This window comes from Capricornis sumatraensis, chromosome 17, assembly GCF_032405125.1.
Source record: "Capricornis sumatraensis isolate serow.1 chromosome 17, serow.2, whole genome shotgun sequence".
NCBI lineage: Eukaryota > Metazoa > Chordata > Mammalia > Artiodactyla > Bovidae > Capricornis > Capricornis sumatraensis.
Window position 1 is genome coordinate 79,038,188 of NC_091085.1, and position 11,708 is coordinate 79,049,895.

The 11,708-nt window shown below is 54.0% G+C and overlaps 1 protein-coding gene across 1 annotated transcript; it reads right to left on the reverse strand.

The window, feature by feature from the left end:
- Positions 1 to 8,079: 8,079 nt before the first annotated feature.
- On the reverse strand, positions 8,080 to 11,434 carry ZNF74 (zinc finger protein 74). Its single transcript, XM_068990075.1, has 3 exons — positions 11,310 to 11,434; positions 10,916 to 11,011; positions 8,080 to 10,322 (listed from the first exon to the last, which is right to left on the reverse strand). Exons 1-3 carry the CDS (start codon positions 11,341 to 11,343, stop codon positions 8,761 to 8,763), a joined length of 1,692 nt encoding a protein of 563 aa, XP_068846176.1. The 5' UTR covers positions 11,344 to 11,434; the 3' UTR covers positions 8,080 to 8,760.
- Positions 11,435 to 11,708: the final 274 nt, after the last annotated feature.

Consider the following 11,708-nt stretch of genomic DNA (forward strand, 5'->3'; position numbering starts at 1 on the left):
TTTGTTGGCAAGTTGACGTCTCTGCTTTTTCTTATTCTGTCAAGTTTCTCATAACTTTTCTTCCAAGCGTCTTTTAATTTCATGGCTGCAGTCACTGTCCGCATTGATTTTGGAGCCCAGGAAAATAAAATCAGTCACTGTTCCCACTTTTTCCCCATCTGTTAGCCATGAAGTGATGGGACCAGATACCATGATCTTCGGTTTCTGAATGTTGAGTTTTAAGCCAGCTTTTTCACTCTCCTCTTTCACCTTCATCAAGAGGCTCTTCAATTCCTCTTGGCTTTCTTCCAATAGTTATCATCTGCAAAACGCGCCATCAGCCTCTCTCATCTGAGACTATTGACAATTTTCCTGGCACTTTTGACTCCACCGTGGGCTTCACCCAGCACACTTTTCGCATGATGCACTCTGCATGTAAGGTAAATAAGCAGGGTCACGGTATACAGCCTTTCATACCGTTTTCCCAATTTGGAACCCGTCTGTCGTTCCATGTCCAGCTGGAACTGCTGCTGCTTGGCCTGCATACAGATTTCTCAGGAGGAAGGTCAGGTGGTCTGGTGTTCCCATCTCTGTAAGAGTATTCCACAGTTTGTTGTGATCCACACAGTCAAAAGCTTTAGCAATGTCGGTGGAGCAGAAGTAGATGTTTTTCTGGAACTCTCTTGCTTTTTCTGTGATCCAGCAGATGTTGGCAATTTGATCTCTGGTTTCTCTGCCTTTTCTAAATCCAACTTGTCCATCTGAAAGTTCTTGGTTCACTTACTACTGAAGCCTGGCTTGAAGGATTTTCAGCATAATCTTGCTAACACGGGAAATGACTGCAATTGTATGGTAATTTGAACATTCTTTGACATTGCCCTTCTTTGGGATTGGAATGAAAACTTACCTTTTCCAGTCCTGTGGCCACTGCTGAGTTTTCCAAATTTGCTGGCATATTGAGTGCAGCACTTTCACAGCATCATCTTTCAGGATTTGAAACAGCTCCACTGGAATTCCATCACCTCCACTAGCTTTGTTCGTAGTGATGCTTTCCAAGGCCCACTTGACTTCACATTCCAGGATGTCTGGCTCTAGGTGAGTGATCACACCATCGTGATTATCTGGGTCATTAAGGGCTTTTCTGTACAGTTCTTCTGTGTATTCCTGCCACCTCTTCTTAATCTCTTCTGCTTCTGTCGGGTCCAGACCATTTCTGTCCTTTCTGTTCCTATTGTTGCATGAAATGCTCCCTTGGCATCTCTAGTTTTCTTGAAGAGATCTCCAGTCTTTCCCATTCTGTTGCTTGCCTCTATTTCTTTGCACTGATCGCTGAGGAAGGCTCTCTTATCCCTCCTTGCTGTTCTCTGGAACTCTGCACTCAGATGAGTATGTCTTCCCTTTTCGCCTTTGCCTGTCTTCTTTTCTCAGCTGTTTGGAAGGCCTCCTCAGCCACTTCGCCTTCTTGGATTTCTTTCTCTTGGGCATGGTTTTGGTCACCATCTCCTGAACAATGTCATGAACCTCCGTCCGTAGTTCTTCAGGCACTCTGTCTATCAGACCTAGGCCCTTGAATCTATTTGCCACTCCACTGTATAATCACGAGGGGTCTGATTTAGGTCAGACCTGAATGGTCTGGTGGTTTAACCTGCTTTCTTCAAGTTGAGCCTGAACATTGCAATAGGAAGCTGATGATCTGAGCCACAGTCAGCTCCGGGTCTTGCTTTTGCTGACTCTACGGAGCTTCTCCATCTTCGGCTGCAAGTAGGAGATATTAAGAAGAGGTGGCAAGAATACACGGAAGAACTGTACAAAAAAGATCTTCACGACCCAGATAATCACGATGGTGTGATCACTCACCTAGAGCCAGACATCCTGGAATGTGAAGTCAAGTGGGCCTTAGAAAGCATCACTGTGAACAAAGCTAGTGGAGGTGATGGAATTCCAGTGGAGCTGTTTCAAATCCTGAAAGGTGACGCTGTGAAAGTGCTGCACTCAACATGCCAGCAAGTTTGGAAAACTCAGCAGTGGCCACAGGACTGGAAAAGGTCAGTTTTCATTCCAATCCCAAAGAAGGGCAATGCCAAAGAATGCTCAAACTACCACACAATTGCACTCATCTCACACACTAGTAAAGTAATGCTCAAAATTCTCCAAGCCAGGCTTCAGCAATATGTGAACCATGAACTTCCTGATGTTCAAGCTGGATTTAGAAAAGGCAGAGGAACCAGAGATCAAATTGCCAACATCCGCTGGATCATGGAAAAAGCAAGAGAGTTCCAGAAGAACATCAATTTCTGCTTTATTGACTATGCCAAAGCCTTTGACTGTGTGGATCACAATAAACTGTGGAAAATTCTGAAAGAGATGGGAATACCAGACCACCTGACCTGCCTCTTGAGAAATCTGTATGCAGGTCAGGAAGCAACAATTAGAACTGGACATGGAAAAACAGACTGGTTCCAAATAGGAAAAGGAGTACGAAAGGCTGTACATTGTCACCCTGCTTATTGAACTTCTATGCAGAGTACATCATGAGAAACGCTGGACTGGAAGAAACACAAGCTGGAATCAAGATTGCTGGGAGAAATATCAATCACCTCAGACATGCAGATGACACCACCCTTATGGCAGAAAGTGAAGAGGAACTAAAAAGCCTCTTGATGAAAGTGAAAGAGGAGACTGAAAAAGTTGGCTTAAAGCTCAACATTCAGAAAATGAAGATCATGGCATCCGGTCCCATCACTTCATGGGAAATAGATGGGGAAACAGTGGAAACAGTGTCAGACTTTATTTTGGGGGCTCCACAATCACTGCAGATGGTGACTGCAGCCATGAAATTAAAAGACGCTTACTCCTTGGAAGAAAAGTTATGACCAACCTAGATAGGATAAAGCAGATTAATTACTTTGCCGACTAAGGTCCATCTAGTCAATGCTATGGTTTTTCCTGTGGTCATGTATGGATGTGAGAGTTGGACTGTGAAGAAGGCTGAGCACCAAAGAATTGATGCTTTTGAACCGTGGTGTTAGAGAAGACTCTTGAGAGTCCCTTGGACTGCAAGGAGATCCAACCAGTCCATTTTAAAGGAGATCAGCCCTGGGATTTCTTTGGAAGGAATGATGCTAAAGCTGAAGCTCCAGTACTTTGGCCACCTCATGTGAAGAGTTGACTCATTGGAAAAGACTCTGATGCTGGGAGGGATTGGGGGCAGGAGGAGAAGGGGATGACCGAGGATGAGATGGCTGGATGGGATCACGGACTCGATGGACGTGAGTCTGAGTGAACTCCAGGAGTTGGTGATGGACAGGGAGGCCTGGCGTGCTGGGATTCATGGGGTCGCAAAGAGTCGGACACGACTGAGCGACTGAACTGACTGAACTAAACTGCCGGCAAGAGTTCTCTCTGTGTCTCATCACGTGGCTGATTTACAAACCCTGCAAAAGTACAGTGAACTCAACAAGCCGTATGTGAACGCATATGAAGGCGATGATAAGCGCTTTCTCCTTTTCCTTCTGGTTTCCATCTAGTTTTGGCTGCGCTGGGTCTTGGTTTTGTGCTCACGCTTCCTCTAATTGCGGCAGACAGGGGCTGCTGCAGCTGCGGTGTGCAGGCTTCAGGAGCTGCAGCTGATGGACTCCACTGCCCTGCAGTACGTGGGGTCTCCCGGGCCAGGGACCGAGCCTGCGTCCCCTGCCCTGGGCCACCAGCGAAGCCCTATAGACCTTTTCTATTGGTTAGAGGCAGACTTGAATGAACAGTCATCTACCATGTTCTTTGATGTGAAGACCTAATCTCACGTAGAACTATGTTAATTGTTTCCAAACTGGCCAGTTATAATCAAAACCCCAGGGGGATCTGCAGGGGTGTGAAGAGGCCAAGTTCTGAGAAAATGATTCCTGCCTGGCTCACTTAGAAAAATTTAAAAAATGATGTTTTTTAAGCCTCCTAAACATGTGACCCCAGTCCTCCTGTCTGTGAATTACGGAGCAGCAGTAGCAGAGAAGACAGGCAGGTCTGTGGAGCAGCGAGGGGGGGAAGCTCAAGAAAGACGCGGCACCTCGGACACTTACATCCCAGGTGGGTGGGTTTAAGAGTAAATATAAAAGATAACCAAGAAGGATGTAAGGAGGGGCCTCTTCGACCCAAGGAAAAGGATAAAGGAAAAAAAAATTGAATAGACCTGACTACACAGAACTCAAAAACCTCTGTCCGCTGAAAATGCAGTGACAAGAAAATGTTCATGCTAGGGCACTGTACATGTGCGCACATCACATATACACGTGTGTGTACGTTACATACACGTATGTGCGCACATTACACGTACACGTGTGTACACATTGCACATACGTGTATGTGTGCACACGGTACATATACATGCATGTGCACACGTTACATATACGTGTGTGTGTTGATATGCACGTGTTTGTGTTGCATATAGGTGCACATATATTTAAAAGGTGTCTTGCTTTAGCACTGTTTTTAACTTTAATAAGAACATTTGTTTTTGAGCGCTCTGCGTCTGCATTGCCACGTGAGGTCTTTCTCTAGTTGCCGTGAGTCCAGGCTGCTCTCCAGCTGTGGAGCACGGCTTCTCGCTGCAACGGCTTCCCCTGCTGTGGAGCATGGGCTCCAGGGCGCGCGGCTGCGGAAGTTGTGGCACACGGGCTGTTTCTCCGCGGTGCGTGGGATCTTCGTGGATCAGGGATTGAACCGGTGTCCCCTGCACTGCAAGGCGATCGTTAACCACTGGATACATACCGGGGGGACTTCCCTGCTGGTCCAGTGGTTAAGACTCCACGCTCCCAATGCTGCAGGCACAGGTTCAGTACCTGGTCAGGGAACTAAGATCCCACATGCTGCACGGCCAGAAAATAAAATAATTTTTTAAGAAGCCCACAGACAGGGCGGCCCTGTATGTATTGCATGTGTACACCTGAGTAGATATTGATGTGGATATTCTCGCTGCATACATGTGTGTGTGTGTGTTACATGCTCACATACTGCATATATGTGTGTGCATCTAAAAATGGAATAGTGGACAAAAGAGAAAACTAAACTGTCGAAACGAAGCAACAAATAATTCTATTTCTAATACTGTATTTCCTTGGCTGCCTCAGCTTTGCTGCAGCATCCAACCTCCTGGTGAAGCTCCCTGGTGAGCCAGAGGTTAAGACTGCACTTTCATGCCAAGGCAAGGGCTCGAAGCCTGACTGAGGAAGTGAGACCCCACGTGCTGCGTGGCATGGCCAGAGAGAGAGAGAACATGTCCAGCTGAACTGTGTCCTGATGGAGCTTTTTCTGTAGACTGACATGGTTGTGGTCAGCTCACAGTCACCACGTGGTTCCGTTTATTCAGAGGCTGTGTAAGAAAACCTAACAAGTTTTTCTTCTGGCTGCACTTGTGACCTGTGGGATCTTAGTTCCCTGACCAGGGGCTGGTCCTGTGCCCTCGGCAGTGGAAGCGTGCAGTGTCAGCGCTGGACCGCCGGGGGCATCCCCAGACTGCTTTTGCGCTCACATTAGCGGCTTTACGTGCGCGGCTCTCGGCTGTGGCAGCGCAGGAGTGGCCGAGGTTTGCGCTTAACGTACGCTTGTTGCTTAGCTGCTAGGTCACGCCGGACTCTTTCGGCCCCGTGGACTGTAGCCCACCAGGCTCCTTTGTCCATGGGGTTTCCCAGGCAAGGATACTGGAGTGGATAGCCATTCCCTTCACCACAGGCTCTTCCTGACCCAGGGGTCAAACCCCCATACTCTGCACTGGCAGGCAGATTCTTGGAGGACGTCTGAGACTCAGAGCCAGGCAGAGCTGTCTCCGCTGGCCCCAAATACGGCCCCACAGTGGGCTGCTCGAGGACGCTGGATCCCAGTGATTCCAGGTGGGGAATGTTTCAAGCGTGTCCTTATTCCCCTGGGGACCAAAGACGTCCAGCTAGGAGAATCTGGACTGACTCTCACAGCTCTGGACTGAGCCGAAACTGTCTGCGGAAGCGCTATTCTGAAGATTATGACTCAAACACTGAGGAAGCTAAGGTGACTGGCGGTTAAATGAGTCAGAACATGTATAATTTCTTAAAAATTTATTGACTTAAATAATTTTGCCTATAATAAAGCCATTTACACTTAAAAATAAAGTGTATACATGCGGAGAAAAAACAAGAGTAAATGCATCCCCAGGCCATGGCTGTGAGCTGAGGCTTGTTTTAATTCTTGTACATCTGATCGCCATCCCCTAATTTCTCCAATATACATGCGTTATGTGTATGATGAGAACACAAAGTTTGTATGTAAATAAAAGAGCATTGAGACATCAACGGAAGGCGGGGCCAAAGGGTATTTCCAACAGTTTTCTTGAAGAACAGTAACATGTTCCATATCAAAATTTTTAAAGAGATGGGAATACCAGACCACCTTACCTGCCTCCTGAGAAACATCAAGAAGCAACAGTTAAAACCAGACATGAAAGAACAGACTGGTTCCAAACTGGGAAAGGAGTACGTCAAGGCTGTGTACCATCACCCTGCTTATTGAACTTCTATGCAGAGTACATCATGCGAAATGCCAGGCTCAAAGAACACAAGCTGGAATCAAGATCGCCGGGAGAAATATCAATAACCTCAGATATGCAGATGACACCACCCTTATGGCAGAAAGTGAAGAGGAGCTAAAAAGCCTCGATGAAAGTGAAAGAGGAGAGCGAAAAAGTTGGCCTAAAGCTCAACATTCAGAAAACGAAGATCATGGCATCCGCTCCCATCACTTCATGGGAAACAGATGGGGAAACAGTGGAAACAGTGGCTGACTTTATTCTCTTGGGCTCTAAAATCACTGCAGATGGTGACTGCAGCCATGAAATTAAGACGCTTGCTTCTTGAAAGAAAAGCTGACAAACATCAACAGTTTATTGAAAAACAGAGATGTTACTTTGCCGGCAAAGGTCCATATAGTCAAAGTTACGGTTTTTCCAGTGGTCATGTATGGATGTGAGAGCTGGACCTTAAAGAAGGCTGAGCGCCGAAGAATTGATGCTTTCAAGCTGTGGTATTGGAGAAGACTTGAGTCCCTTGGACTGCAAGGAGATCACCAGTCAATCTTAAATCAGTACTAAATATTCATTGGAAGGACTGAAGCTGAAGCTCCAATACTTTGGCCACCTGATGCAAAGGACTCACTCACTGGAAAAGACCTCGATGATGGGAAAGATTGAAGGTGGGAGGAGAAGGGGATGACAGAGGATGAGACGGTTGGATGGCATCACTGACTCAATGGACCTGAGTTTGAGCAAGCTCCAGAAGTTGGTACAGGACAGGGAAGCCTGGTGTGCTGCAGTCCATGGGGTCAAAAAGAGTCAGACACAACTGAGCAACTGAACATTATGAAAAGGTGTCGCTCAAAGCGGTAAGGTTCTGCCGTCGGCTGAGCGCACCAGCAGCCCCACCGGGCAGGCAGTAGCAGTGTGTGTATATGCTAATTTGTACGTGAATTTCTTTTAAACTAAGAAGTATGGTAACAGTCAAAGCTAGATTCTACTTGTTTTTTGCCAATGAAGTTGTCAGAGCTTCCGTTTGCTGCAGGGAAGGGCTTGCAGCCAGCCTCAGGGACGCCGGAGGAGCAGTGGGTCGGCGCCAAGGGCCCAGAAGCCAGCCTGGCAGGACCAGCCGGAGCCTCCAGGAGCGGGTGGCGCCCGACCAGTGCCGCCGGCTCTCAGCATCACTTTGTTCTCACACAACCAAAACCACACTGGAATGATGCAGCACGTGGTTCATTTCTTTTATCGCAGACTGTCACTTCTAGCAATCTACGGTAGGACCGTGTTGAAGAACGCAGAAAGATGGCATATGAAGGATGGTTTATAATAGCGACAGCTTGAAAGCAACTTTCGTGTCCAACGGAAGAACAGCTAACAGGACAGCCCGCCCTACCCAGAACATCAGCTGCAAAGACAGCAGGCTCTGCTGGAGAGGCCGGCCATGCGGTGAGGACGCTGGGGGCCGAAATGACAGGCCGTGCACCCGTGTTTGCAGAAACGTGAAGACGCACCATCAGAAAGCAGAAGGTGGCGCACCAAGGTGCAAAATGCAGCTTTATTGAGAATTATGGGTATCACTTCCCTTAATCCCTATTTTCTGAAACGCGGTCATTCAGCCTCCATACATACTTTAATAAAAGTGTGAGCTAGACTCCAGCGCTCTGTACGGACGTGAGCCGGCAGCTGGTCTCTGTTCTAAACTGAGCGGGATGGCTGAGTGTCCCAGAGGGACGCCACCTCTCCCCGTCTCCGGGGCCACCAGGTGCGCCTCCTCTCAGGGGCTGAGTGCCGTGGGGTCCGGGGCAGCCCAGCAGATGGCCTCACCAGCTGGGATAGAAAGCCTGCTTCCGCCATGGACGGGGTGGCCAGACGGGACGCTGGGCTGCACGGGCCACTAACGCGTTGACTGTGGCGAGTCCAGGGAACTTGCCTCTTCCCAAAGGCCCACCATCTGAGCCTACTCTCCCCTCCCGCAACAGAGTGTTCACTTAGAAGTAATACTGTCTGTAATTCTGTTTTCTCTCCCCTTTAATTATCATGTTAAAAGAGTTTACAGAAGAAACTTGGGATGGAAACCAAGGAGGCAGCTGTCCAAGGACTTGAGGACAGGGTCCCCCCTCACCTGAGAAGAGCGCCCCTCCCCGCCTTCTGAACATCAGCGGGAGGACAGGATGCCCTCAGCGCTCTCCCACCAGCTCCCTCTTCAGCAGCCCACGACCTCTAGGCGTGTTTCAGGTGGGTGTGTCACACACACGTTAATTTCCGGGGTTGCTCCCCAGGGGGAAACTCCTGCTGCTCGAGGGCGGGGCCACACCCAGGAGCTCGGCCACGTCCAGGGCATCGACCGGGCCCACGCCGCCCCCGCCCGAGGCTCCCGCGCCCAGCAGGCCGCCAGGCACGTAATAGGGGCTCAGCAAGCGCTGGTCCAACTGGACGGCAAAGGGCTTCTCGCCGCCGTGGAGCCTGCGGTGCTCTGCCAGGGGCCCGCTCCAGCCGAACACCTCGCCGCACTCGTGGCACTTGAAGGCCTTCTCGGCCGAGTGGGTCTTCTGATGTTTGATGAGACAGTGGTTCTGGCTGAAGGCCCGGCCGCACCGGCCGCACCGGTAGGGCTTCTCGCCCGTGTGCACGCGCTGGTGCACGATGAGCGACGAGTGGCAGCTGAAGGCCTTCCAGCAGCGGCTGCAGTCGAAGGGCTTCTCGCCCGTGTGCACGCGCCGGTGCACGACCAGGTATGAGTGGGAGCTGAAGGCCTTGCCGCACTCGTCACAGCGGAAGGGCCGCTCGCCGCTGTGCACGCGCTGGTGCACCGCCAGGTACGAGTGGCAGCTGAAGGCCTTGGCGCACTGGCCGCAGCGGAAGGGCTTCTCGCCCGTGTGCGCGCGCCGGTGCAGCGTCAGGCGCGAGCGGCTGCTAAAGGCCTTCGGGCAGTCGCCGCAGCGGAAGGGCTTGTCGCCGCTATGCAGCTTCTCGTGCGCCGTCAGCGACGAGTGGCAGGCGAAGGCCCGGCCGCACGCGGCGCAGCGGAAGGGCTTCTCGCCCGTGTGCACGCGGCGGTGGCGCGTGAGGTGCGTCCGCTGGTTGAAGGCCTTGCCGCACTCGCCGCAGCGGTAGGGCCGCTCGCCCGTGTGCACGCGCAGGTGCATGCCCAGCAGCGAGCTGCAGCTGAAGGCCTTGCCGCACTGGCCGCACTTGTAGGGCCGCTCGCCCGTGTGCACGCGCCGGTGCACATTGAGGGACGAGCGGCAGCTGAAGGCCTTGCCGCACTGGCCGCACAGGAACGGCTTCTCGCCGGTGTGCACGCGCCGGTGCTCCAGGAGGTTGGTGCTCCAGCTGAAGGCCTTGCCGCACTCGCCGCACTTGTAGGCCTTCTCGCGCGCATGCCAGCGCCGGTGCAGCGCCAACGCCGCGCTCCGCTGGAAGGCCTTGCCACACTCGCCGCAGGCGAACGGGCCGCTCCCCGCACCCTGGCTCCAGCGCCGGCTCCCGGCCCCGGTGGACCGCACTCTGCCCGGCTGGCCTTCCGGGGAGGCGCCTTCTGAGGGAAGGCGGGGCTGGGCCGGCAGGGCGCTCTGCAAGCCAAGTGCCTCCTTGGACTCACAGTTGCCCCGCCGGCGCTCCTCGGCGGACCCACCACTAGCGTAGGAGGCTTCGCCTCGGGTCAGAGCAGTCGCCGGGCCCCCCCAGGTACACCCGTTGCCGAACCCGGGGTTGTGCACACCAGTCCTCGCCAGCCCTTCTGCGATCGGCTCCCAGGGCGGCTCTTCCTTGTAAATAAGCGTCTCCTCCGCCTCAGGCCCGGGCTCCCGTCCTGGTTCTGGAAAGAAGGGAGAGGCCACCCTGAGAGCATGCGGAGGAGCAGCGCCAGGGCTCAGGGCCGGGCGTGCCAAGAGCGCAGGTGCGCGGAGGCATGCCGGTGCAGGGGCAGAGCGGCGGGCGGGGGGGGGGGGGGCGCGGGGCGGAGGCGGGGCGGCGAGCATGGAAGTGGGGCTGTGGGCGGGGCGGGGCGGGGTGGAGCGGTGGGCGGGGTGGGGCGGAGAGCATGGAAGTGGGGCTGTGGGCGGGGCGGGGTGGAGAGGTGGGCGGGGCGGAGCGGAGAGGTGGGCGGGGCGGGCAGAAGCCAGAACGCTCTGTAAGGAGCCGGGCCGCGGGTGGCGTCGTCCCTGGGGGCCGAGTCCACACTGACCGCCCACGTGTGACCACCCCACGTGCAGATGCTCCGGTCTCCCTGCGGCTCAAGGCAACCGGCTGTGTCCGTCCTGGTCACTGTGCCCCCAGCACGGGTGCTGGCACACAGTCGGTGCCCAATGTGTGCTCGGGGCGGGGCGGCAGGCGGGGCTGAGCAGGCGCAGAGGGAGCAGCAGGCCGCAGGGGCGGCGGGGAGGGGCTCCGCCCCCGCGCCCCGCTCACCTGGACCGGGCCGCGCAGGCCCGTCTCTGGGAGCCCGCCATGGCTCCTCGCCTCGCTCCAGGTGGGAGATGACGTCTGGCTTGCAGACCGGAGGCCCTGCGCGGGGAGGAAGCAGCGTGGCTCTGGGCGCTGGGTGTGCCAGCGCTGAGGAAGGGGGCTCCGACGAGGAACCCACGCTGACCTGTGGGTCTGAGGACCCCAGAGAGACTGACGCCCCCGCCAGGGCAGGCTGGGGTCGCGGGGGCCTGTCCACCCCCCCCCTCCTCCAGGCCCCACCTGCAGGCAGAGATGCCGATGGCAACACAAGGGCCCAGGGCAGACACAGGAGGCCTGCCAGGCCCAGCCCCAAGGAGAGATGCCGGACCTGGCCCCCTCACCTTGGGCGCCATCTTACCCAGGGAGAGAAGGTTCTGGTAGTTTTCCAGCATCACGTCCCGGTACAGGGCCCGCTGGGGGGAGCCCAGCTGGCCCCACTCCTCCTGAGAGAAGTCAACGGCCACGTCCTTGAAAGTCACGGGCTCCTGGAAGGACACACGGGTTCTTTCTCTCTCACCCACCTGTGATCCTGGGTGACGGAGGAGCTCAGCATCGGAGACCTCGGGAGCCGTCCTGACTGTGGCCGAAAGGCTGCGCTGTAGACAACAACGGCCCCGGCCCCAGACAGGCGCCGCCCTGCGCCCTGATGGCGGACGGGACCCTTCCGTGTCCTTCCTGCTTGCCTCCCACTTCTTCCCGCCAGGGCGCCTGCTCTCCCTGGGCCCCGTCCCTGCCCTAACCTGCTCCTGCCCTCCCC

What these genes read in the sequence shown, in the direction of transcription:
- ZNF74 (XM_068990075.1), bottom strand. Translation starts at nt 11,343, where the DNA reads ATGCTGGAAAACTACCAGAACCTTCTCTCCCTGG. An exon ending in CCAGAACCTTCTCTCCCTGG is followed by an intron (nt 11,012 to 11,309) that starts GTAAGATGGCGC and finishes CTCCCCGCGCAG; the next exon opens with GGCCTCCGGTCTGCAAGCCA. An exon ending in GCCTGCGCGGCCCGGTCCAG is followed by an intron (nt 10,323 to 10,915) that starts GTGAGCGGGGCG and finishes CCTTCTTTCCAG; the next exon opens with AACCAGGACGGGAGCCCGGG.